Source organism: Erithacus rubecula (genome assembly GCF_903797595.1).
Source record: "Erithacus rubecula genome assembly, chromosome: 15".
NCBI classification, from domain to species: Eukaryota; Metazoa; Chordata; class Aves; order Passeriformes; family Muscicapidae; genus Erithacus; species Erithacus rubecula.
In genome coordinates, this window is record NC_136667.1 from 3,485,231 (window position 1) to 3,512,210 (window position 26,980).

At 40.7% G+C, this 26,980-nt stretch overlaps 1 protein-coding gene across 4 annotated transcripts in view; it reads right to left on the minus strand.

Moving 5' to 3' along the window:
- Positions 1-266: 266 nt before the first annotated feature.
- The window catches only part of DACH2 (dachshund family transcription factor 2), a 233,721-nt gene continuing 207,007 nt past the window's right edge, over positions 267-26,980 (minus strand). Inside the window, exons 8-12 of one of the 4 annotated variants that reach the window (XM_079318557.1) lie at positions 14,296-14,441; positions 13,642-13,789; positions 12,051-12,170; positions 9,008-9,078; positions 267-1,151 (exon numbers count right to left, since the gene is read on the minus strand). In XM_079318557.1, coding sequence (XP_079174683.1) covers positions 1,095-1,151; positions 9,008-9,078; positions 12,051-12,170; positions 13,642-13,789; positions 14,296-14,441 — 542 coding nt within the window. In that variant the 3' untranslated portion in view covers positions 267-1,094. Of the gene's footprint in view, positions 1,152-9,007; positions 9,079-12,026; positions 12,171-13,641; positions 13,790-14,295; positions 14,442-26,980 lie in introns of all 4 variants that reach the window. The other 3 variants (XM_079318558.1, XM_079318555.1, XM_079318556.1) reach the window with 3 other exon arrangements.

Consider the following 26,980-nt stretch of genomic DNA (forward strand, 5'->3'; position numbering starts at 1 on the left):
GGAATTAAAATAAAGATGGAACAGGTGATCACTTAATTCCACCTGCCTCAAACCAGCCTTCAGCCCCATGTTTTGAGAAGGGAAGCTTTCAGTTGCAAAGTTCAGAATCTGGAGCATACAATGATTAAGAAAATGTTTAATACCAACCCACCCTCTTTATTAAGTCATTTCTTCAAGTATTTTTAATAGTGCAAAATACTGGTTTGCATTAGTACAGTTACTATGGGAATTCACAGTCCAAAAAAAATCTTAAAAGATTTCCAAAGTCAAACAAAAAACTTTTTAATACTGTATTTTTAGCAAGAACATTTTTAACAAAGAATGTGTACTTTAACTTAATATGGTACAACAGAGAAACCATACTTAAAAGTTTCCATTATCTAACACTCTACTGCATATTCATTTTTCCATCTTAAAAGACCAAAAGCCAAGCTGAAACTGAGCATTAAAAAAAAAAAGCATCAATTATAATCCTCATATTACATCAGCTATTAGGGTTTAGCTCACACTTTTGAATTGGTCATCTAATGAAAGGACAATTTTTACATCGTTCTTTTAAAAAATGTACACACATTTCTTTTTAAAACGTAATATATATCGAGTATCTGCTTCAGTAAACAAAGCTTAATTTATAAACACAATCGAAACAGCTCCATGTTGAACAGTTTCAGTGATAAACTGGACTTGTATGATGTACAGCCAGTGAGGACCATTGTGGCTTAAAATCATTGTGCCATTGCTATTCAGTAATAGCCACCTCCTAAGGAAAAAAAAAAAAAAAATCTTTTTTGGGGTGGGGTGGGGAGGGGAAATAATTAATGTATGTGCTTAAAAATACTAAAACTCCTTTCTATCTCCAGGGACCTAAAAATGATCTGTTGTGACAGGCTTGGTTTGGTATGGTAAGCTTGTAAAAAGTCTCAGTATTACTTAATACGGCAGTTTCCAATGCAGCAACAGTAAATTGCTTGAAATTGTCCTTCAAGTTTCATGCTACAAATCCTGTTCCTCACACAGTACTGAAGGCATCAGAGGCTGGAAGGGACATTTCTCAGGAACTATATAGTCTTCAAATAGTGGTCATTGTACATTTTTCAGCAATAGGTGGTTCCTTCAGTACATAATGGTCGGTTTGATGTATGTTCTGTTTTCTGGAGGGAAACAAAAAAAGAAGAAAAATGTCAATTACAATCGTTGAACATTTTATAATTAACTGACACTTAGGTGGTTTCTTCATTTGGTTGTGCATTTTTCTTTTTTCTCAAGCCAAATGAGCAGATCTACAAGTGATATAAACTGAACTGTCCATCACATGAGCATGTTTTGTGCAGGAAAAGGGTGACAACACCTGGCCAAGCCCTCAAGAAATGACAAAGACCCACCAGCACCTGCCCTGGTGTTTGCCAGAAATGGCTCAGGACAGGCTGCAAACACTCTGATTTGGATTTTCTTCCTTTAAGGCATTTTTTTTTTTTAAATCAAACAGTCCTTTTGTCCCAAAGGCAGCCCGTGCTGGATTGCTGCCTCCCTGGGACAGACCCAGGGACAAGGCACCAGCTTTAGCACACACCCCTGTCACTGCACAAACCTGCCAGGGAACAGGGTGTTAAAACTGCACTGCTTTCAAAAAATGTAAATCAGGATCTGTTCTTGGAAAACTGTTCTTTCATTCAGAAACCACCACATTTCTCTCAAAATTCGATTTCTTTATTTAGAGAACGAAGCAGAAAAGCACTTCATAAAAATATTCCTAGTTATAGTACCTATCAACTGCGATTTTTCACATTAAGCAACTTTAAGCTCAGAGAAAAAAATAAATATTGAAATGCCCACAGAAACTGAAGCTAACAAGAATCCATATTCCTGTTCATTATACAATGAATCATGAATCCACCCAGCTCAATCTGCAAGAACTGATCTGGAAGATGATAGCAAAATGATAATATGGAGCAGCATTTTGTATAATGTTGACATCCCTGCCATTACTGTTTTACATAAGCCAATACTGAGCACTCCTAAGGAAAGAACAAGTATTGACCTGCAAACTGACACTGATCCTTGGAGCAATCTCCAAGTTTGCCACATTTCAATTTCAAAATGCATTTCAGCTATAATATGAGTGATTTATCATTTAGCAGTAGCTGTCAAAGTAACCTCCCAGATAAAACAAAAACATCTGGAACCATAAACAGAGGAGAGCAGTAGCTGAATTTTAATCCAAATCCGACATGTTCACTTCATTAGGAACAGGAAACAGCTAATTAGTAATTGAATGTTTCGTGGTTTTAAGGAGGCTCAGGCTCTCCAAACTGAGATGATTTAATACATATTTTGGATGGAAGCACAAATAAAGATCACAAGAGGCAGGGACAGAACAACTCCAGAGGGATGTTTGGGAGCCTCCAAAGAAAGGACTAAAATTAGTTTCAGGCCATTGGCTGATGAAAATTCCTGTCTTAAACCTGGTGGGGAATTACTAAAGCCTGGGGGGGGCAGCAGAAATACAAGGATTGAGCACTGGGGGGTTTGTTTGTGGTTTTTTTTTTCCTTTTTCTTGTGATCATTAGGAAGGTGCACACGGCTTCTTCCCAGTAGAGACTGTTATTTATGTTCTTACTAAATTTTAAGTATTTTTTCTTTTAAACTAAGGTAAGATGAGGGCACTGGGGGTACTGTGGGCTGACTAAACTTTGGAACAGGTTTCCCTATTTCCTTCCAATCCCCTTTATTTCTCAAGGAAAGTTCAGTGGAGGTATCTGGAGGACCTGTGAGAGAGAAAAGCAAATGCCACAGCTCAAGCCCAGTGCAGCCACCCAGGAGACATCACTGATCAGTGAACACAAAGTGCACAGTTAAATATTTCCTTTTTTATAACACCCTCAATTATTCTCCAGAAATTAAAATACTTTTTTGTTGCTGTGCAATAGACTGGATTTCATGGCATTAACCACGTCACACAGAAACCACCTCAGAGGAATTGAAGTGTTGGGAGCAGCTGTGCCCCCACTTCTACAGGAAAGACAATGTGATGTTGTCAAATTAATCTTTTCTGGAGAATATTCACCATCTCCTCAGTGCAGCTGACTGCAAGCTACAGACCATTTTATAGCACTTCACTGTATTATGTAGCAAAGATTTGAATAAATCTGTGTGCAATAAATGTATTCTTTTATCAGGTTTATCCCTTAATCAAATATTCATTTATGTGGGCTTCATTCTATTAAAAAACGAAATTATACAAAGGTGAGCAAAAGTGAAGATTTACAGTAGTTTAAAGCCTAATCTCATTCTCTGGGGGTAATACTGACAATATAAAAACTGTATAAATGATATTCCCTAACACTAAATATGCTTATGAGCCCCCTGTGCATGTTACACTGCTTTACAGCCTACAGAGCAATGCATGACTGGCTTAATAAGCAAGACATTTAGAAAGGAGCATTTTTTCCCCTTCAAAATGTTTAAGACAAGTGAAGATCTCTGAGTTTCTTGGTGAGCCAAATGCTGTGTTAACACTGGGATTTTCCCTCAGGATGCCATTCTCTTCCCTGGGTTGCTAGCCCAGGGCAGGTGCAACTCTTGCACTCTTTTTAGCCACAATATCATAATTTATCTTTTTCTTTCAAGGTTTTAATGGTTGCATAAAGGACAAATCCAAAGGCAATAATCATCATCTCCATATTTATTCACTTTAATTTTTTTTCTCCCAGCCTATTCCACATCTCTGAATTTTCTGAAACCTTTGTTTGTAAGATCTCTGGTTTAAATTTTGAATTTTCCCTAAACTATGTGAAAACAAAACTTCCACATGTACCCTCCCAAAGTACCCTGGTGTGCAAACCCAGTTTAGGGAGAGGAGAAACACCCTGGCTGCATCTACACCTTGGGATTGCTGGGGCTCTGTGGGACAGTGTGAACTGGGAAGAAATTCACTGGAGGAAGGAAATGTGAGATCTGAGAAAACAGATAAATATGTTGCATCAATAACTGTAAATTATGCAATTTATAAGTTATAACTCAGCACTACAGGCTGCAGAGAATATGGGCAGCAGGGATGAAATAATAAACTGGAAATGCTGCTCTGCCAGCTGAGCTGGAGGAGGAGCTGGGAGAGCAGCTGGAAAAAGGTGAGGTGGGGCTGAGAGAAAGGTGAGGAGGGGCTGAGAGCTGCCTGTGTGCCCAGGGCAGGGCAGGAGGGACAAGGACAGCCCTGAGCCAGGCTGGGAGCCAGGGCTGGGATGCAGGATTGGATTCCAGGGGTCTCACAGACTCCACAGGTGTCCATCTGCACAGGGATGAGCTCTCCATCCTCCCCAGGCTGGGTGAACAGCATCTCAGTTAGACCAGAGCCAAGCTCAACTTTGGAGGAAGCAACACATGGGAAGTGAAATGCTGTAACAATAAATTAACTTGCAAAGCTAGGGCTAATTAGTTGGAACCAGTGTTTTACTTTGTACAAAGAAAAAATCAGACAAACCCAGTTTGCTTCTACAAAGGATCAAATCCCTCAGAAAAACCCAGTTTTCCCAGAGCCCCTGGCAGACAGGAGTGCTGGAAGGGGAATAATCCAGGCTCCTGCTCGTGGGTAAGGACCAGAGCAATCACCAAAACTCAGCCAAGGATCCCTTCACAACCATGAAAAGATTGATATGGGCTGATCATTCAGCTGAATGACAAGTAAAAATTACTTCTTTGCCTGCTTATTAGTTGTCCAGCAAAACTTCTCTTTTATCTGCAAATATCCTTTAAACTGAGCAGTGAGAGCAGGGCACAGCTCCCTCCAGACCCAGGAGGAACACATTAATAAATGCTGGTTCTGTGAGCAGCAGCACCAATAAATACTGGTTTGTTTTCCTCTCTCACATATTCCTGTGCCCTCTCAGGTATCCAGAGCTGAGCCCAGGGCATCCCTTGGGATTGGTACCAAAACCTCTCTGTCCCTCTGGTGCCTGACCCTGCAGCACTCACAGAGCTGCTGGGATGGAGTTTCTTCCCCACTTATTTTCTGTGTAAGGCTGATGAGCTGAACCCTGTCAAACACTTCCTCATCCATGGTAAGAGAGCTAAAAAACCTGTGCTAAAGGCAGGATTTCCAGTCTCTGATGAGCCCCTGATGGGGCAGCACGTGGCAGTGTGGGCATGGAGGGACTGGGAGCTGCACAGGAGCTTTACAGGAGCTTTTCTGGGAATTCTGCAATGACACAGCAGCAGGGTTCAATAACTCACTGCTCCAGGGACAGAACACAGCTTGGGCAGGAGGAAGAACAACAGGCCTAAGGCTCAGATAAAGCATCTTGGGTTTGAAAACTCAAATGTTAGATCTGAACACTAATAAATTAAGTCCAGTCTTCTACATGATAAACCCCAAAATGTGCTCCGAACTACACCAACTCCTTCATCTTTAACAAACAGATAAAAATAAAATGTTATTCACAGTAACTCAAGAGCTTTTGTGCCAAATCTCTGCCAGGTTATGTCACAGACAAAAGCAGCAGCAGCAGCCCTGGGTCACCCTCCTGTTGCAGGTACAATAAAGAACATTCTCACCTCAGGAAAGCCTGCCTGCCTATGCTGCTGCCTCCCTCCTGAAATTCAGAGTATTTTATTTTTTTGTAAACTGTTGTTACCAAATATTACTGTAACATTTACTTTTTAAGATTTTAAGCTAACATTGCTTTGCTGATTGTTCCAATATCCCCTAACAATGAAATATTGTAATACAAAAGTTAACTAAGGTATAAACATGCAAAAGGAGAAGTCTCCCTGCGATCATAAAATGATGTTATTTTCTGTTCAGCAGTTCATGTTACTGCTGTTCATGCTAATTAATTAAAGGAGCTGTTGCTGTAATGTGCAAACAGGGAATCTGAGAAACTGAGAGGGCTTTTAGGTCTCAGAGTGAAGTTAAGTCAATCTGGGCTCGGGCAATCAAATGTAATGAAATCACTTGTCAGTGCTAAGCTTGCAAAAACTGTGAAGTTTGACTAGGGAGTAAAAGGATTATAATTAGATTTCCAATAGGATAATAACTAAATGGCAGAAAGCAGTAAAGAGAAAATATTACTTTGTTAGCTAATGGTGCTGCTGTTGGGTTTTAGTTTTTATCAGCACACTTGTAGTTGTGCTAATTTAATTTGCTTTTATCAGCAAAAATGCACTACTCGAATGGTACTTGAATGTCATTTGCAAAAATCATTGATCTGAAGGTGCACTTAATGACACCCAGTATGTTTATTTTATGTGGAAGGGAGATTGGCTGATAAAATGGTTGATGCACTGTGCTGCTGGCCCAGGAGTGAGTGAGGAAGGAGGAGCAGGAGGGGGTCTGAGTATCACCACTGATCCCCTCTGCCAGCCAAAAACTTCCCAGCTCCAGCTCTGAGCCCCACCTGGGAGAATGGAGGATGGAGGATTAGACTCTAAAGTTCAAAAAAGTTTTAAGTTTCATCTGCATGAAATTTCTGTTCAATTAATATACAAAGAAAGAGGGAAAATGAGTCAACTAAATGGAAAAGATTTATAATGCAGATCAGAAACGCAGTACATGAACAGCTTGTGTTAATAAAATCATTTTAAGAAATGAGCATAAAATATGATATGACTTAATCACTGTGAAAGGTGGCTGAGCAGTACTTCTGTAATTTTCCTTTAAACCATCTTAAGGAGATACTGGCAGTGGAACTAATTGAATTTCAAAGGAAAAGCACTGTGTGAATGATAGATTTCTGTCCAGCAGAGCTATTGACAACAGAAAAAGAAAGCTCTGTATTGATGCTAAAGCTTTTTTTTCTGAGCAACTGAAAGAGATTTTGGAAGCCTGGAAGCAGCTTTGTATCAGGGACATGTGTTTTGCCCCTTCCTCCTCCCAGGGCCCAAAAAACAAAGGCAGCAAATGACAGGGGCAGTGAGGGAGTGTGCTCCAATTGTCAGAGCTGCAGCAGCAACAGGAGCTGTCAGGGACACGAATGGTTATCAAAGGGAAAGGGAATAAAAAGTTATTACAGTATCAGCATAAATAAAAATGAAAGAGACAGGAACACTTTGAAATCTAAACAAGCTCCACAGAGAGCTCTCCAGAAAGCTTTTTATCAGCTGAGAGGGTTTAGTGACCAAGTGCCTCAGCTCCACACGAGCAGGATTTACCACACCAGAGGGGTCAGAGCCAGCAGGGCAGGAAAGGGAAGGGAATGGCTTTGCCATGGAGGGACAGGGACAGGGACAGGGGCAGGGACAGGGACAGGGACAGGGACAGGGGCAGGGGCAGGGACAGGGACAGGGACAGGGCTGCAGCTCCTGCTGCTCAGGCCATGTCCTGCTCTCACTGAGCCCAGGACACTGAACACAGGCAATGTCCAGCTCTGCCTTTGGCCACGCTCAACAAAAACTTCCTGAGCCAAAGCCTCTCATAACTGAAGGGATGATGTGGTTGGGATCAGATTAAAACAAAAAAAAACCCCAAACTGAAATAAAAATGGTAAAAATCACAAGGCTCTCCTGTGCATTAAACTACAGGTAACATAAGAAACTTGTCCTGATTTCTTCAGGCAAGTAAATGGTCACTGGAAGTGGCTGTGCATTAACTTTCCTCACAGTATTTGTAATAATTTTTGATGTAAAGACACATTTGAGCCAAGTGTCATGGTCTCTCTTCAAACTGAAATCACCTTTCTCTTCTTGGCCAGAGCCTGCCCAGATGCACCTTTGACTCTCAGACTTGTCTGAAGGGCACTGAGCACTCCTCTCAGCAGGTACCATGAACAGATCAGAAATGGAAGGAACATTTTGCTCATCCAATTTAAACACGTGTCCCAAATGCTCATCCAATATTTTGACTATTTCTGGCAGCAGCAATTTTCCAATTGCAATATTTAGAGCACAGCTCTCGTCATATGTGCACAAATATATACACACATATGTCAGATGTATATATCTGCATTACAATAAAGCTGTGATTCTCCTTCTCTGTAATACACAGCATATGAATCTAAAATCACAAGAAGAGACAGCAGTGAAAATATTTGAAAGCTTTCCTGTAAGGATGACAGATGGACGACAGATGCACAGCAGAGGTATGCAAGTCAAACCTTCTCCAGCTGAAGAGAAATGCTCAAGTGAGGTTTGTGCCTCTGAGTGCACTGCAGCCTTCTCCTGTCTGCACAAAGTGCCTCTGGATACCCCAGCACAGGGGGGTTTGCACATTACCATTACACAGGCAGAGAAAGGGTGGGATTGCTCCAAGGAGCAGCAGTTCCATGGAAGAGGCAGCTGCACCCAGGCTGCCAGAGCACCAAAGCTGAATGGGCTGGAATGGCACAGAACTGAGGGGAGAACAACTCTGCAAGCTGGGCTTCCAACAGAGAATTTCAATGGTCAAACTGCTCAGGCCAGATTTTATCAGAGGTGGCTGTTCTGTGTGGCTCAAAGAGGCTTCCAAGAGGAATGGGGATATCCCTTGGGAATCTGTCAGCTCCCCCACAGGAGGATTTCACAACTCCTCACATCCCAGCCAGAAGTCATTTGCTGCACTTTGGGAAGCACTCAGACCATACCTGGATGTGCTGCACTTACACACAGACACACAGTGAAGGAAAAGCAGCACCAGATAGCTGCCCATAATGTGGACATGGCTTTTGTTTTCCACTTACAGTTCATGCCCTTCTCGAAAACATCTGTGATTTTGATAGGTAGGTAAAGACCAGAGGTAAAATATTTCAAATGATGAATCTTAGGTAAAATTCCTTTTGAACTAAGGGCACACATCTTGGTAGATAAAGGTTTAAAACAAATATCACCTCTAAATCACCACAGAGAAGTATCACCTCTACTTAACGAAGTTAATTTCTGATCTTGTAAAATACTGTTCTAAGGTTTTCTGTATCAAACAGGAAAACAAACGGCAGTTCTGTAATTTACACTTATCCTAAAGCAGGAAAACAGACACAAACATTATTCTGCATTTCACTCAGTTTTTAGGACAAGCACAGAGGTGAGGAGCTGTGGTACATACTGCACCTTGCATGGCTGCACTGTCGTGTTGGGTTCCATTGTGTTCTATTTCCATATCTGGGATTCCAGCATCTGAAACATGGGAGACTGAATATTAATGCATTCCCCTTTGCCCCTCTCTCAGGCATCTTTAGAAAACTATTTATAGCAAACTAGGGTGCTCTCCAACTTAACATGGTCTTGCATAAAACATTTGGTCCTCATAGAATTTTCAGTAGTAAATTGTTTCCAAAATGTGCAAACATTACTGGCCTCACAGTGAATTATTTTTAACGTGCTTCACATTTGTCTGATGATCAGATAATAACCAACACGTGGTAATAATATGTCTGCAAAATCCTCTTGGAGAATGAGGGCATCTGACACATGAAAAATAAAAGTTGAAATTAAACTGTGATAATATTAAACTACTTTGACTCTTGTATATAGCCAAGTACCTCCAAATTACAGAGATGAAGAATGGAGCCAGTGCCAGGCAACACTTTTGGGGTGTGTGTATCAGTTTGTGTGAGTGCATGTTACAGATAGGAACTGTGCAAACTGCATTTCCAACCTCAGCTCGGGATGTGTGAGCATGTGTTACCACCCAAACCAAAATTACAGCTGTCATGCTAAGTGAAGTATTTCCAGACCTCTGAGAAGAGCTTTCCAAAGAGGATTGTGCTCTTTTTTTTTTTTTTTTTTTCCAAATTGAGAAGGAGTCTCATGACACTGACTTTGGACCTGTTTAATTTCATGTTGGTGATCCCTCTGTCTGCACAGTCCTTGGGTGGGGGCAGGAGCTCCAACACCCCAGGGTGTTCCAGGAACAGATGCCACCATCCACCTTGTGCCAACAAGGATTAGCATGAAGGGGATGTGATTTGAATCCATGGCACCTCAAATCCTGGAGAAACATCTGCTTCCCTTATCATACAGCCCTCAGAAATTAAAGGAAGGAAAACCCCCCACCTGAAAGGGAGCTGTGTATACAGTTTGGGAGTTTTTCTGTGCAAAAGCCTGTTCTGGACTTTCTCAAACAGGGAATGACTGCACTGTTGCTTTCACAGATCCCTTCAGCTGGAGTGTCAGGATCTGCCACAGAGGTGATGCTTTGCTGGTGACCCTGCAGTAACTGAGCTCTGAGTGAAAGCAGGGCAACCCTGAAAAAAGTACAGTCCTTATAGGAGAGCAATAGCTCAGCAATAAATGTGCAAATGAAATATATGTCATGTGTGCATATATAGCTCTATAAATGTATATATTACTAAAAATGCAGTACTTTCACATATACTTTTTTTTTCTTGTAAAATTACAAGTGACTGCTATTCTGCAAGGTTTCCCTCACTCAGATTCCTGTTCTGAAGGCAAGTGCAGGGCACTGACCTATCAATCTGAAAAGGTTCTTTCTTCCCAAGCCCCTCAGAGTACATGCTGCATATACCAAAAATGACAAAGTCATCTGTAACTAATAACAGCATCTGTTAAATGAGACAGACTGTCAGAGTTAAATTAAAAATACTCAGAATAGCCCTTCACATTTTGTTGTCATAAAATTGTACCTGCAATTAAATTGTGGATTAAGATGCTAATGAGCTACCTGATTTGCATGTGCAATCAGATTAGCATGTAAATATCAGCTTCTTGCAGGCACTAGCACATAGATGACTACCTGAGTGTGCCTGCAAATCAAACTGCTGCAGCCAGGCCCACCCTAGCAGATGGAAAGGTGTGTTAATCACACTGCTGGAACCTTGGTATCCCTGGATTTGTGGTTCCAGAACTGCTGGGTGAGCAGCAGGTGCTTCCCAGGGGAGTGACCTTAGAGCACAGCAGGATTTTAGTTTTTTCTGACATTCCTCTCAAGGTGCTGGTTCTGTGGTTCAGTCTGATTTGCCTGATCCAGTGGAGGTGGTGGAGAAGGTTTTTTGCTGATTTTGGCCACCCACTCTCCGTGGTCACTGTCCCCCAGACTGTGGCTGTACATCCACACCTGGATCCCCTCCAGCCCTGCCAGTGCAGGGACACAGGAGCCCCTGATCCCAGGGATGTGCAGGGCTGGAAGCAGCAGATGAGAGGATGTCTCTGAAAGATGCTGCTCTCCTCCTCACAGTTTATATCCCTTGGGTGCCCCAGATAAATCACACTCACATCTCCTGCAGGCAGGGCACACACACAGCCTTGCCCTGGCTTTAGAGAGCAGTGTGGGCAGCTCTCACAACTCCAGACAAGCCAAATTCATTATTTTTGCTCAGCAGCCAGACAGGATTTCCACTCTGCAGTCTCTAGCAGTGCCCAAAGCAGGCAGCACAAATTAACACACCACAGGACACCTGAATGCAGCAGGGACTGAATGTCACTCTGATTCCTGAGCCTCTGCACAGACTCCAGGTAGGGATGCACAGACCAAACCTTAGCTGCAGAACCTGAAATTAATTAAATCTCTTCTAGGTTCAGTCTTAAACACTCCAACCAAACCTCTAAAGTTTGGCCAGGACCATCTTAAGCACAAAAGGCAAATCCTCCTGGTAGCCAGAACTTAATCAGTGCTCAGGAGATGAACTGATTTGCTTTTGTTTCACAGGAATGTTTGGGAAGTGTTCAAAACCCAGTCAGCTCTGAAAGCTGATACATATTTAACAAACTTAATAGGTCCTGAGGCTGAGCAAACTTCAGCCAAACAGCTTTTGAAACGAAGCTCAGCAGTTCTAAAAATGAATCTGCTGGGAGAGGAGAGTTCAGAGAACCTTATAGGAACCAAATTTCACATTGTCTTAGCTGGCACTGTAACAGATTTCTCTGTAATATATTCAGCATTTCTTGTCATCTCCGTGTAAACTGCTCTGTCTGTTTCTCTAGTTGCTGACTTATTTATTTTTTTAAATTCATGACCCAGAGCACATGGCCTGAAATAGATTCTTCATTATTTCAGGAAAGAATTGTGAGGGTTCATCCTGAAATTTGCTCTGTCCATCTTTTTTTTTTTCCCCTCACTCAATCAACCATCATTTTAAGCTGTGAAAGGCCAACTAAGACATTACCATTTAACATCCTGAGACCTTCACCTGATGTGGCCTGTTTAAGAGCCTGTTCCACTTGCTCTCTTCTCTTGGATTCAAATTCCAAAGCTTCCTGCAATTTTCTCTTTGCCTTCTTCTCTTTCTTCAAGCGTTTTTGAATTGTGGCTGAAATGTAAGTAAGTGTAAGAATGGTTGTCAGGGCACAATTAGCAGATGATGGACACAGTAAAAAATTAGTTTATGTTCAATATTCAAAGGTGCAGTTCTAGCTCAAGACAATAAAGATGTGGTGACCTGAAGGAAAAACAATTCTGAGGATGCTGGTTATTGGTGAAATTCTCTCTCAAGGCAGGAGCCATCAAAGTCTGTGACTGACTTGAAGTTTTTGGTGAGTTAACTGGGATTCAGGAGGGGCACACTGTGCTGTCCTAAGGAGCTAAGTTTAGTTTTACAGAAATACACAGCCCCACACACTTGGGTGATACATTTCTAGACACCCACTGCAATTTAGCAGCTTCAGCAGGATTTACTGACCCTTCCCAGCTGGGCTGAGAGGTGCCCTTTGGTGAGACCTGGCACTGCAGACAGCTCCACACACCCCATTTCCATTAAAAAGCACAGGAAGATAGGAACTGGCACCTACACTTCTGGTCTTATCTAGTTTTATCTTTCTGATTTCATGGATGTAATCTAGAAGTAGCTTTTGGCACATGAAGTGCTGCTCCTTTCCTGCAGATGCAGATCTGAATTTTAAAAAGAATACACTAACACTGCCTCCTTTGCAACAGCACAGCGAGAAATTCAGATTTACCAATTTAATTGCCTATTATTATCAAAAGCTTCTAACCAGTCATGGTTTTGTCTCAGAAGGCCCCATTTGGGGTGTGTTACTGCACCTCAATCTCCTGATGCAAAAAAAAAAATTTAAAAAAAAATCTAGGATTATTTGCTTCAGATCTTTCTATTGGGCTGACAATTTCTCACAGCTCTATTTTGTTCTGCTGAAGTTCTCTACAGGACAAACTGAACAGCACTGAAGCTGCAGAAATATGAGCTAGGGAAGTAATGACAAAAATCTCTAAATACCCAAATTAAATCTTTATCTTTCTCACAGTAAGACTGTTGATTTCAATGCTTGGAAGATAAAAAGAAATTAAAGCTGTCAAATAAAGAAATTGGGCTGGGAATACCTGGGCAGTGATGCTAATACACCTGAAAGCCACAGAACTGCCCCAGCTTCTCTCCTCAGAACCTGCAAAACTCTCTGGGGCCAGCTGTCCTACAGGTAATAACCCTTCAGCCAGTGATCCTTCTGCTTCCAGAAATGTGTGCTTCACTGTGGTTTTATGGGATTTACATCTTTCACTTGCAGAGCAGGTTCACTGCTGCACTACACCAGAATATGAATGTCAGCTCACTGAGAGCCCTGGACAGCTCCAGCTGGAAATGCCAAAGGGTTCCACATTTCACAGGCACCCAAACTCCATTTTCCACTCACTCACTCACTCACTCACTCACTCACTCACTCACTCACTCACTCACTCACTCACTCACTCACTCTCACTCACACTCACTCACTCTCACTCTCACTCATTCACTCACTCACACTCACACTCACTCTCACTCTCTCACTCACCTCTGCTTTGCAGCTCAGCTGTGAGTTGCCTTTCCAAGCTCTCTCGTAGCTCTCTCTCTCTACAAAGCTCCATCTTTAACTCTTTCTTTTCCTGCTGTATCTGCTTTTCCTGGACTCTTGCATTGTCCACAGCCACTTTCAGCAGGCCCTAAAACACACAGAAATTCAAGATCTGAAAACACCATTTTCTATCAGCAGTGACAAAAATTCACCCGCTTGTTTCTTTTACACCCTCTAGGAAAACAGAGAGATTAGAAGCAGGAACCTACAGACCTGAGCACAATTGGGCACTGAAATTAATGCTGGAGTTACAGATGAGGAATTTTGTGGCATGGAATCATTCAGTGCAGCTTTGGCTAATTTGGTTACACGTCACACTGCCATGTCTCTGCTCAATAACTGCAGAGAGAAGCACTGCAGGAATAATGAGAATGGTGAATTTCAACATGACCATTATTGCCAATTACTAAGTCAAATATAAAATGTATAAAGCCCTTACATGACTGATAATGCCAAGGAAAGAGGAAACCTAAGCATGACACTTTAAACAAAAAACCACGAGAAATTGCAGATACAAAACAATTTCTAAAACTTCTTTAGGAGTGCAAAAGAAACGTTATCTATCATAACCTGGCCCTGTAGAGAAGAATTTACCTGAATGTTGGTTAATAGTGTTTCTACTGATGAGAGACCATCAGCAAAGAGAAACGGCGCAGGAAATCCAGGAGGCAAAGCCTGTCCAGCCAGTTGGACTTTATCTAAGGTTGGTTTCATTATTGGGATGGCAATTTGCACCTCTTCTGTAAAGACAGGTTTAAAAGTGACATCAGAAAGCGTTGGAAATATGGTGACTGTAATTTCTAGAAACTAGCATTTTGTTTATCTGCAAGTCAAAATAGAAGTGGTTAGTAAAACCAACATTGTTTCAGGCTTTGGGCAGCTGGGACTGTTGCCAAGGCAAGTTGGCAAAATAGTACAGAACAATAATCAATACACTGAGACTATAACACAGCTGTAATGGAGTGCAGACCATTATATCTCAAATTCTACAGAATTATACCACAGAATTATAACAGCATTACGCAGTTCATTAAACCTGAATGACCTGTCTTCATTCTATCACGTTTGCCATTCTGTGATGTGCCTTTTTTGTTGCTATAACCTTGGCAAAATTCTAATCAAGGAATGCATCACACCTCTTTACTCCTTTTCCTTTCCCCTGCCCGTGCTGAGCAGTAAATAATCTCCACTGAGTCATCCATCCCCTCTGCCAGCACTGCTCAGAACTGGAGCATCTCCTGCAGAGAGCAAACTGGGGGCTGGCAGCTTCCCCTTCCCTCCTTCCTCCAAATACTGCTGTGGGTGTAGACAAGCTGGGCACAGACAGCAGAAATGTGTATCCACAAAGAAACAATGCTACAAATTGTTTTTTTTTAATAATCCCTTCAATTTGGTGAGGAAACAGTACTATCACCAATGAACTCCCATTTTTGAATAGAATAATTAAAGGGTCTTTTAGGACAGTAGATGTAGCTCCTTCTTTCAGATCCCTGTGAGTACTTCTTCCCACAAACTCATTTTAATTGCTGAAAAATACATAATTAAAATACAGCTGTCTCTGAAGACAAACTTTGTACAATTCTTTCACTCTGAAATGCTAAAAAAGTACTTCTGTGCAATATTCCAGTCTATATATATATATATATATATATAAGTAAAATAATAATAATGCTGCCTGCACTTGCAGAAATCATGAGTGTGATCCCTGCCTTGGCATGAGCTCCTGATGCCAGTGCACAGCCAGCCCCCAGTTTCATCTGTTAAGTGCCTTGGTCATATTAAAGCTTCAATTTACAATTAGACCACACCATATTCAAAAGGTCTCCTTCTCCCATTCCTGTTTTCAAGGCATAAACAACTTAAAAATAATCTGACAACTAATTAACCCAGGGTGTCTCCACAGCAGCACTATTTTCTGGTGTAACACGCTCCAGGAGCCTCCATCCAGCTGCACTTTTTGCATCCACCTGACAACAAACCAGGAGCATTAGCAATTTTCAAGTATTCTTTGAAATATCTGGTTTGGGAGTATTTTGTATTTGCTCTGTGAGTTCATTAAATGGAAGATCTTCCTAATGATTTTTCAGGACTAATAACAAAAGCCAGTAACCTCTATACATCCTCAGAGACAGCATCTTAGATGGAATTTAAGTGAACCATTTAAAAAAATCCCAAGTCGGGTAACAAACTGAGACCATGAATTTGTGCTGATTCAGACACACCATTTCTCATATTTAAATATATCAGTGGCAGGGTTTTTAAAATAACCTGATTAGTTGTCACACATGATGCTGCACAGAAATAACAGCAAAGCCATGGAGTCACCAAAGACTAAACAGAAGTGGCATTTGAAAAAGAAAGCAATACATGAAGTATGCATAACAAAACTGGAGCTGCTCTAACACCTCTAGAAATCTCTGCTATTTGGAGATGAAAGTAATAACATTAAATTGGCCAAAAGGAAAATTACTATTGACTGTGAAGACAGGTTGCATGGTCTATGGTTTGTAATGCTACTGTACAGCAGATTGAAGTTTCAAAATAGTATTACTCTTCTTTAAAGAGATAGACACAGCTAAATTAGGTGCTGCTTGCTGCAGTGAGGATCAAATGCAAAAAGAATCATATTTCATCAGACCTAGTCAACAGCAGGAAAATAAATAGAAATATAAGAGGTATGCAGGCAATGATTCATTTTGATAATCTGGCCCAAGAGAGACACATAGAGACAGCACACAGATCTAAGCTTCCACCAAAAGACAAATAGGACACAGAGGGTGGGAATTGGGATGACAGTGTAGCAGAGGTCACATCGATTTTCAGCAGCAGTTTTCACACAGATGAGATAACCCTGGACTCTATTTGGCCCATTGTTCATATCCTACCTGTCCCAGAAGCAATAAATTTCCAAGTCCCAGAAAAAGGGCAGTAAAGAAGAAGGATTCTACTTATGACTTCTTATGATTAAGTTTTTGTGCTAACCAAACATGCTTTGCAGACCAAGGTCACATTGCATGTTAAAGTCTGTAATAGCTGAAACTAGAAGCAGCATATTATGTTTTAGCGTATATGGGTGGAAACTGTCAAACCATTCATCATTTTTTTTTCTGATTGAAATCACACTCTGCAAAGATGAATGATAAATGCATTAGAAATCTATTTCAATCTTGTAATAGGTCTTCACATCTGAACGGTGCCTACATCTTGCCCATGCTCTGAATAAGTGCACAGTTAGGCAGAAATTTATTAGCTAGACTCCAGGAATCATAATTGGTAAAGCAATTAAAAATGGCATGTGCTGGGAGCATTTCTTGGGGACTGGATCAAATGCATCTCTTTAATGGAAAAAAAATAATGTTGATTTAAGGATTTTGATTTTAAACACCACTAAAAATATAAATGCTAAAAGCTGCACTCACATATACAATACAACAGAATAAGCAAGAAATAAAGCCAAGGCAGCTACAGCCTGACCAAGGACACAAACAACCTTTCTGATTATTGAAGCAAAGTGGGAACTCCTTTTATCAAGCCTGTTTGTTAAACCTGCCATGCTTTATAAAAGCATTCAGGAATCCATTTAGAGTGCAGTCTTTTTATTTTAATTTCTAGCTGACATCCAGATGAATAGATGAAAGTAAGAATTATACTGCAGAGCAAAGAAATACACAGTAAACACTAACAGTGAATGGAGTATCATCCTGGGAAAGCACACAGAAATCTGCTAGGAAGTTTCTTGCTCTTAATTCAATATGCTTAAGTATTTCATCTTCTGTCTTCTGCCTAAATTGCAGGAACAGGGATTGGCAAATGAAGCATCAGCCTGCAGAGTGAACACAGCTCTGGGAACGTGGGGAGCGTGAATTGCTCCCTGCACAGCCCAAACCAACAGGCACTTGGATTTGCCAGCTGCTTTATTTTCTTTCAGAAGGCATGTTTTTAAACCCATCAGTCACAGCCCTGATCCACTTGACATGCCACATCCCTCTCAAAACAAGGGAGCAATACTAAAGGTACAATTTACACTGGTTAGACCACCAATTTCTCCTGGTGCAGTTAAAAACTTCATCTACCTGGAGCTGCATGAGCATTACTCACCTCCAGCAGCTCACAGAATATAACTCATGCATCAAATAAATACGTGGCATATGGAGGAGAGAGAAACAATTGATACAGGATTTGTAGTTATTAACCTGTTAGTTACTAACCAAGACATTTGATCTCAGGAAACCTTTCAAGCAGGGATAAAAAAATGGGTTTGGACATAGATGGTAGCTGGGTCACTCCTCCTCCCTGCCTGTGGCATAAAATTCAGAAACCCAAGGACTGAAGGGGTTTATTACAATTATAATTCTTTGAGTTTCATACCTGAGGGATGGGGATTACATTTAATGGCCCATAGTTACAGAACAGCCTGGATACTCTAATGGACCTCTCTGACTTTTAATAAAATAAAGCAGAGGATCTGCAACATCAGCTGGCTTGTCTGTGTGACTCATCTCTGAAAGTAAAATATGTATTTGAAATACCATTATTTGCCCAAAGACCTGACAGAACCATCCAAACTGATCTATCTTCATGGTGGGAAGAGATCCCCTGACTTCCAGCTCTGTATCTACTTCACAACAGGGACAGGAGGTATTTTCATACAATTAGGGCTCAAATTATAATTTTTGACTGCAAAATCAGTTTTATGAAAGAGGCTTCTTATTTGAATTTTAAATCTTGGCAACTTCTGTATTGCTTAACTAGAAGCCAGGTTGTTTTTTTTTTTTTTCTTTTACAGCAAAACAAGTATGAAAACCTGTAATCTAAAGCACTGTTTATATCAAGTATTTTGTATTTCTAATTCCACAAGAACAGGGTTATCTGTCTTCCACGTCTTAGTAACTTCCAAAATCCTCCATAACCCTCTGCTATCTTTTTTCCCCTCCCTCACTGCTGCTCTGCCAGGAGCTGAGACTCCTGATCATCAATGAGAAGAGATGTCTCCTGTAAACCAGGCACCAGTCAGAAATTTAGTGCTTTAACCTTGTGATTCAGGTGCCAAATTTAAAGCCACTGCTGTTTTTCTTAATTCCAGCCCCTGAATGAAGGGGGTCAATGAATGCAATGGAGAAGTAGCTGATTAATCCAGTGCAGTACCTTTAAATCAGATTTAATTTTGTGTTCCAGTGACTGATACAAGCCTTGCTCACCACTGAGCTTTGCCAGGAGAAAACTTCACTTTGAGAACAGTATCTAACAATTAAATACACATTTCCTACACATTTCCATGCTGCCTTGAAAGCTTCTAGAAACAACCAGAGAACAGAAATACCAACTATGCTCCATTTATCTGTGTCTGTTCTCACCTGCATGCTCTGAAATCCCTCAATTTTGTCCTGATCAAGTGTTTAACAAAACTTTTTCACTGTTTCCAACACAGCAGGAACATGCAGGCCATGGAACCACAGAACTGCTGAGGTTGATAAAGTGTTGGAGTCAGTGAGTTGGGGGTCTCTGAATTCTTCAGAGAGAAATTAGAGTGCAGGGGTGGAATTAAAACCTGTGGATGGACTGAAGTACATTAAGCTACTTACAGATAAAGTAGAGGTGTAAGTTTAAGTTTTAGAATAAGTGAGTCAATAAGTTTTAGTATGAGCTCTAATGCTTCTAGTAAGTGAAAGGTTCAGATACCAAAGTAGAAGTGAAAGTTCTAGTGGGGGTTGAAAAACATATTAATGTTTTCAGTAGAGGCTCCAGGACCAAAGTTGTAGACAGTGCTTAGACATAATAGAGTTATAATATAAGTATTGCTTACATTTTTCAGATAAAACAATAGATAGGCTGTATGCATAGTTTATATGTAACTCAGTGTGTTAAGAAACTGGAATTTTAACAGGTTAAAGAGTGGTGGGCTGAGTCTGTGTCTTAGTTTGTTGACAAAACTTCCCAACTCTGTTCCCTCCCCTGTTCCTGATCCCTGGACACCATTCCTGATCTCAGCAATGACAAAGGTGTGCCCACCAAGGGATGTCACAGAGCTGCCACTTGGGGTTTGAACAGGGTGGAAAAGCAGAGAAATGAAAACTTCACTAGAAAGGGCTGAAATCACAGTTTACAAATTGCCTTTATCTGTGCACTCTTTATCAAGAGGTGTATAATTATACAGCTTTGACATTTTCATCAGTGTACTCTCATTAATAACACAGAAAATTATATCTATTTATAACTTCAATGTATTTACAATATACTCTGATGTTCACGTGGCACTGGCAGTAAAAATATCTGAAAATATTTTATTAATTCGAGCCTTAAAAACAAAGACCTGAGTTAGATAAGTTACTTGGTTTGCAGCAATAATAAAAAATGAAACTAAAAAGTGCAGCAATTCACTGACTCAACATCAGAACTAAAGTTTCACTGCATGTAACTTCAGTCTAAATTCAGTATATAGAGATTAAGAAAAACAAATACAACTGATGCCACCTTGTTAAATTCTGTTAATTAAGGAGAAGCCTAAGCACTCCCACTAAGGCTCCTAATACAAAAATAAAAAGCCTTCAAAATTTTATTTTTTATATTTAGAATTATTTACCATTTGTAGTTTTCCCATGTTATTATTATCCCTGCTTTCTCCTACAAGTTTCTCCTCAGGCAGGTTTTGGTAATAAGGATTCTAAAATATTTATGAAGATGCTCTGTGCTTTAAAATGCTTCTTAATCTAGAGAGAAGCTTTAAAACTATTGATCTGCATTTTCCATATGGCAATTTAAAGTAACTATTTTGTTCAGGCAATAATAGTATCTTGTCACTCCTCATCACGATGAGGAGGATTATTTCTACTGACAACAGAGAAAAGGAAAATGTGAACTATTCAATAAAAGTTTAGTAGCAAAATTACTGTGGCATGGAAGAAAGGGAGAAAATGAAACAAAATAAACAAAATCCTCCTTATGGTCATTATCAGGAGGTTACAACATTTTTCTCAGCTAACTCTCCTATTAACATTCACAAAGATTTTTTTTCATGGTGATTTTTAAGCATCACTGCAGTCTGACTATTCCTCCACTGAGATTTTAAAGTGTCAGATGAGGATGGGTAGGAGGAATTTGCCAAGAAGGAAAAAAAAAAAAAAGATTCTTCAATTTTCTTCGCAGATTCAGCTTTTCCCTATTAATGTTGAGATAATTTCTTCAACTATTTTGTTGCAAATATTTATGACTCCATATGGAACAACAGATGTTGAAGAGAAGGGATAGCAGAAAAGACTTCATTTTCAGCAATTACCCTGCTACTTGTTGTCATACTGTAGGTGTTCTTAGTGCATCTATTTTACATACCACCCTGTCCTTTCACACACTGCAAAAATGTCAGTTTGGATAATTAATGTAATAACTGCAGTCCAAATCATTTCCACAATGAGAAAAAAAAAAAAAAGTATAAATAGGACAACAGGAGGAAGAAATCAAGAAGGCAGGGGGAAGAGAGGAATTGCTTTAGCAATTCTTCTGGAATATCTGATCAGGAATCAGTTTGCAAAGATGCTTTAGGTCCTTAATGCAAAATCTTTCCCTTTGGGACAGATTCCAGTGACTGTCACCAAGAAGAAATCACACTAAGAAACAGGAAAACAAAGCTATGCAGGAAATAGAATAATCCTGGAGGATCATATACAGTCAACACCACTGAGAAATTACAGTTATGTATTGATTTATGCTAACATGGCAATTATGGCACACAAGATACTTAACCTCTTAATATATTTTAAAATACTATCAAATTAATATCAATATTATTACTGTTGAGTTCAATTTCTTAAAGTACTCGTATAGCCAGCAGTTAAGCCTTTCAAATATTTGAAACAGGAGGAATACTCCATTTCCTGGATATTTCTGGATAATTATTCTTGCTTTATTAAGGTTTATTTTACAGCTGTGTAAAATAGGTTATAAAGGACAATTCTGCTATTATGTTCTCCACTGCTTAGGCTTAATAAATATTATATTCCACACCATCCATTAAAGCCAAGCAGTGGAGAAAATAGGAGTGGTAGTAATCTCCTCCACAGATGTAAAATACCTTTAATAAAATAAGGGTGTATAACAGTCAGGAACAAATTACTGAGGTCTGCTTTAATAAAATAGTGCCCTTAAAGCAGTATTACTCTTAAGGCACTGACATTCCCACTGGTGATGCAGTGGATCCTTTCAAAGCAGTGCAGCTTGTTAAAATGGCAAGATATCTTTTTGCAATAGAGTGTTTGTGTCCAGGCAGATACAAGGTTTGTATAGAATGCATCCAGGGAGCCATAAAACTGGTGGGAAACATATTTCTCCGTGGTATTTTAGTACTTTGAAAAATTCAATCACTGGGAAAAAATGTTTTGCTGTAAACATCTGAAGAGCATTATAAAAGCAATGGCTTCCCACAGCACCTGCTTAAATAATTTTAAGAGGGAGTGAGTATGTCTTTGCTCGTCTTCTAAAACTTGTAGAAAGCTTCTCCTATTAATTTCCCTGGTGCTGTCAGGCCAGGGCACTTTTAATCAGAAATAATTATGAGTGCAATTGGGGAATGTTCACCGGCAGGATTTTTTTGCACTGCAGAAATAAGACAACTTTCCAACCTGATCGTTAGGAGAAATATGATTAACAGGGAAATGCACCCAGAGAGATGAGCACCTGCAAGGTCTGCCTCTGAATGAATGATGAATTCCTCAGATGTCAATAAAGGACTCTGCTTATATATCCCAGTGTTTGAATTCAGTTCAGTTACACATTGATTTTATAAACCCTGATTAAGCATGAGAAATCCATCCCTTTTTAGTTCACCTGCTTTAACTGTGACTTTTCCCCAGAAACCTTTAACCTTGCCCCAGCTCCTGATCCATCCCACGAAGGCCAGAGCACATCCCTGACCCTCCTGTGAGCCCCTCTGTGCTCCCCAGTGCCACCAGTCAGACACTGCCAGCCCCTCCTGCAGGAGCCAGCTCACAGAGCTGACCCTGGCACACCCAACCCTCTGCTGGGCCAACAAACAGCCACAATTTCCCTTATCTACCTCTGTGCTCCCCCCTTGATGAGCCAGGAGGGCAAGGAAGAGCCCCAGAGGCAGAACCAGCCCTGGTGTGGGGATGTGACACTGCAGTGACAGAGTGACCAGAGTCACAGATATTCCAGCAGCAATCTGTGTGGAGCTGCCTGCCCATGGCAGCTCCTCACCACCAAATAATTACACAATGCTCTGGGGAGAGACAAGTTTTCCTAGCACACAGCCAATCTATCAACAGCAAAACCTCTTCCTGACCCAAATGGCAGCTGTGATCAGGGGATAAATGGGAGCTGAGCACCAAGTGCTGCACACCCACTGCTCTGCAGGCTGATAACTGGGGAGCCTGCTGCTCCCACTTGTCCTGAGAGCTTTTCAAGGGTCAAATACTGGGGGGAGGAAAGGAAGAGGACTTTCTGCAGAAGGCAGCAGCTATCTGACATTATCTGCTGTGTTCCTGCCCCAGAGGAGCCCCAGCTGCTGGGGAGGTGGGAGCTGCTCTGCTGTGCTCACCTCTGCACTGACCACCTCCTTCACAGTCACCCCAGCACAAAACAGAGACAAAACATCACCTGTAAAAACAGCTGTGAACTATTCAGCACTTCCAGGGTCTGCTTCCCTCTGGTTACCAGCACAGTGCAGGATTCCAGCCCCCAGCACCTCTCCCTCTACTCCTCTTTGCCCAAGCACCCTGTGCCACCAAGGTGGGACAGAAAATCCATAAAGCCACGTTCCATTAGGAGTGCACATGGCAAATGTGGCAGTAAGCTCAGATGTTTGGGTTAATTGCATTAAACACCTGCTGAAGGCAAGGCACAAAAACTGGAGAACTCAGCAATGAGGATTTTTCCATGTGTAGGTACAATGCCATTCTTTTGGTGATTTGGCATTGCAATGCCATCACTAGGAAAACTTTATGGAACTTCATGAATGTTTTGCTTCCAAATCACTGTAATTTATATAGTAGGCTAAGACAAAAAAATGCCAGTAGTGTCATAATTACTAAATAAAACCTACTAAACACATTTTTGGATAAACCCTTGGAGTTATATGCTTCTCAACCAAAACAAGATACAAAGCAAAACAAATTACACAGGATCTGGTGCATTCAGATTTCAAACCAGCCTTGGATTTGGTTGGTGGCTGAAAAATCCAACTTTATGGGTTTTTTAATGGACTTTCTGTGGCTTCTGGATTTGGCAGCTGATGGAGAGGGGTCACAGAGAGAAGAGCTTTGCACTGGCTCCCAAAGAAATATGGAGGGGAGGAAAACAGCATCATCCTGAGCACCCTCCCACTGCAAACACAGGTGAAAAATCAGCTGTGACCAAAATCAAAACAGCTTGAACACGGTTAAAATAAGGGGTAAGTAAAAAGTATCAAACAATTGTTCACATTTTTCTGCCAAAGGACAGGAATGAGGCTGTGCACTCCACCAGTGTATCAGTCCTCCAGTGGGACCCCCAGCCAGGAGCCTGAACTTACTGCTCTGATCCACATTACAAACTCTGGGAGCACAAAACCCTTTACAAATGTTTAGGTTTTGATTACTGCTCCTGTGACGTGTGGCTTTTAGCAAGCCAAGCATTTTCCTTTCCCAACTGCCTCACTCTCTTTGCAGGGCACATTAGATTTTCACTTTGGCTTATTCTACCTCCTCTCTTTGAAACCCTGCATTACTTGAGAGAGTGGCTGACATCCCCATTCATGATAGTGCACAAAATGAAGCTTAATGAATCCCCAAAGCAATGTACTTCACGTGCTAAAATCAATGTACATTGCCTGCTACAGTATCTCCCTGTGAAATGGAGGCATTTGCTCAGAAATTTCTATCTCAACAGGGTCTTTTTTCTTTTTGTAGCATTTAACTGCCTTTTGTCTGCTCTTGTCTCCCTCCAGTGTTGCTCAGATGGCAATCTTTTATTCCTTGTGCAAACTCATTTGGAAAATGCTGGATGGGCTACAGCTGTGTACTGCTATGTAAGGTCTAATCCATGTCAAGCAGTGCTTTATACACACTGAATAAACACAATGAAGCAATGTTTTAATTGATTATTAAAAAGGCAGGGTTCTGGGCTGAAAGCAGTATTTAAAATCAGATTTAATCAGCTAGTTTTGTACAATTCTGAAAGGTAGTGATGCTGTACATGCTGCCACTCGAGCCCTGGGGTTCTCAGAGAGGTGATGCAGCCCCAGGGCAGCAGGCTGGGGATGAAGCTGTTTCTGGGTGGTTTGTGCAAATTTCCAAGGCTGTGGCTGCTGAAAAACAAGCAGTGGATCAAAATATCAATGAACACAAACCTTACCTGGAAGATGTTTTCCCACAGAGCTTCCAGGAAAATAAAATCCACATTTTTCCAGAGTCAATCCAGGTGCTGGGGAACCTCTGCAGCTCAGTCTCAAGCAGTAAAATCTGCTCTGGTTTTTATGGTGCAGAGTCTGGATTTACACTCTCTAGTAGTAAATACTGACTTCAAATCAACCTGCACTGCATCTGACAAAGGGGTCTGAGTTGGATGTGCAGCCTAGAGCCATAAAAAGTCTCTTTATGTGATTTGTTAAAACCAAGAATTATTGGACAGTGCAACTAAATTATTTTTGAACTCAGAAATGGTAATTAAAGTAATAATGGAAGATAAATAACTGGCAATCAAAATACTTGTGCATGCAAAAAAAGTGCCTCTGACCCTCCACAGGACACTGCACCTGGGGAATCACAGATTTTCTGAAGGATTGTTTGAAAGTTTGGGTAATGATTACTCTGAAATGAAATCCAAAATCTAAATTCTTCTTTATTCAAATAAACATTCTCCCCTGACTGTATTTCTTTGTGGTACCCCAGGAATCTTAGTGAAAAAGGCATTGCAAAGCAACCCAACTTCTCTTTCCTTTTTCCTTCCAATAAAACTCCCACTTGTAGTCCTGAAATTTAGCTAGGAAAAACTGGTAATGTCTATTAGATGGCAGCATGAAAAATCTTCATTAGCTTGAAGTACATGAATTACCAATCAAACAAGAAATAAGCAGAGAGCAGCTGAGAATGGCAAACTGCTGTAATTACAAATGATGTCTTGTGCATGACTGTGTCTCAAAAATTGTTACAGGATGCTGTGCAAAACCCCCAACATTTATATCCACAGTCCAAACTAATATGGTCCATTACAATGATGTACTTTGGAGCAGAAATATCATTTTATATGTTTCACATTGTTCCTGTTCTCCACACTGAATCTATATTTTGTTTTATTTTTTAAAAAGGATGAATGTGCCTTAGAGAACTGACAGCTTATATGAATATTTTAGTTTTGCTTGCAAGTAATGGGGAAAAAAACATGGCATAAAACTCAAGCCCCAAGTTCCTCAGAATGCCTACTGAGAATAAATTTTATGTTTATTTGTATTTCATTTTCCTTGAACAACTGCCTTTCCCTTGGGTATTTATTAAAAGCATAAAAAGAATGAGCCAAATTCACTTCTCAATAACATCCATTCAGCATTGTTGGAGCTTGCAAAATTGCACTAGACCAGCCAAGGGGAAAATTTCACTCACTGTTTAGTAAATATATATAATTTTTTTTTTTTTTCTGGTTGAGAAGATGTATTGTTTAATCTTTAAATTCTCTGTCTGCTCCTGCTTATCAAAGGAGAAAAAGCAGCTGTTTGGTTATAAATCTGTGACCTCACACAGGAATAATGTGATGCTGTGCTACTGGGGCAGTGCTGCACCAATTCCCAGTGATGTGCTGAGGATTCCAGCACAGCTCCCAAGGACTCCACTGCACAAAGCAGAGTTACATCTTCTTCTGTATCATCTGCCTGAAGATTCCCATAAATGATCTTTTCTGACCTGCATTCCAAACCCCTCAGATTGCAGCAGCTTTAGGAAGGGAATGGTTCAAGTGAATTTGGCCACTGGGAGGGTTCTCAGTGCAACAGCATTTTTATAGTGCATGCAGAAACATCCACCTGTGGAGATGGATCAGGGAAATCCACAAAAAACAACAGAACAGAAGGTGCTGACCAACACAGAGCTGGTTCATGGTGCAGCCAAAGTGTCCCCAGGTGTCACCAGCAGCTGAGATGGGCTGCCCAGGGCTGCTCTTTGGGTGTCCTAAAGCTGACCTAATCCCATAAACACCAATTCCCATGATACAAGATCACTCTCCCACCATCAGCATGGGTTTTGTACAGTTTGATCTCATCTTTTTTAACCAGAGCTTGCAGAAAGGTCATTAAGACACAGCA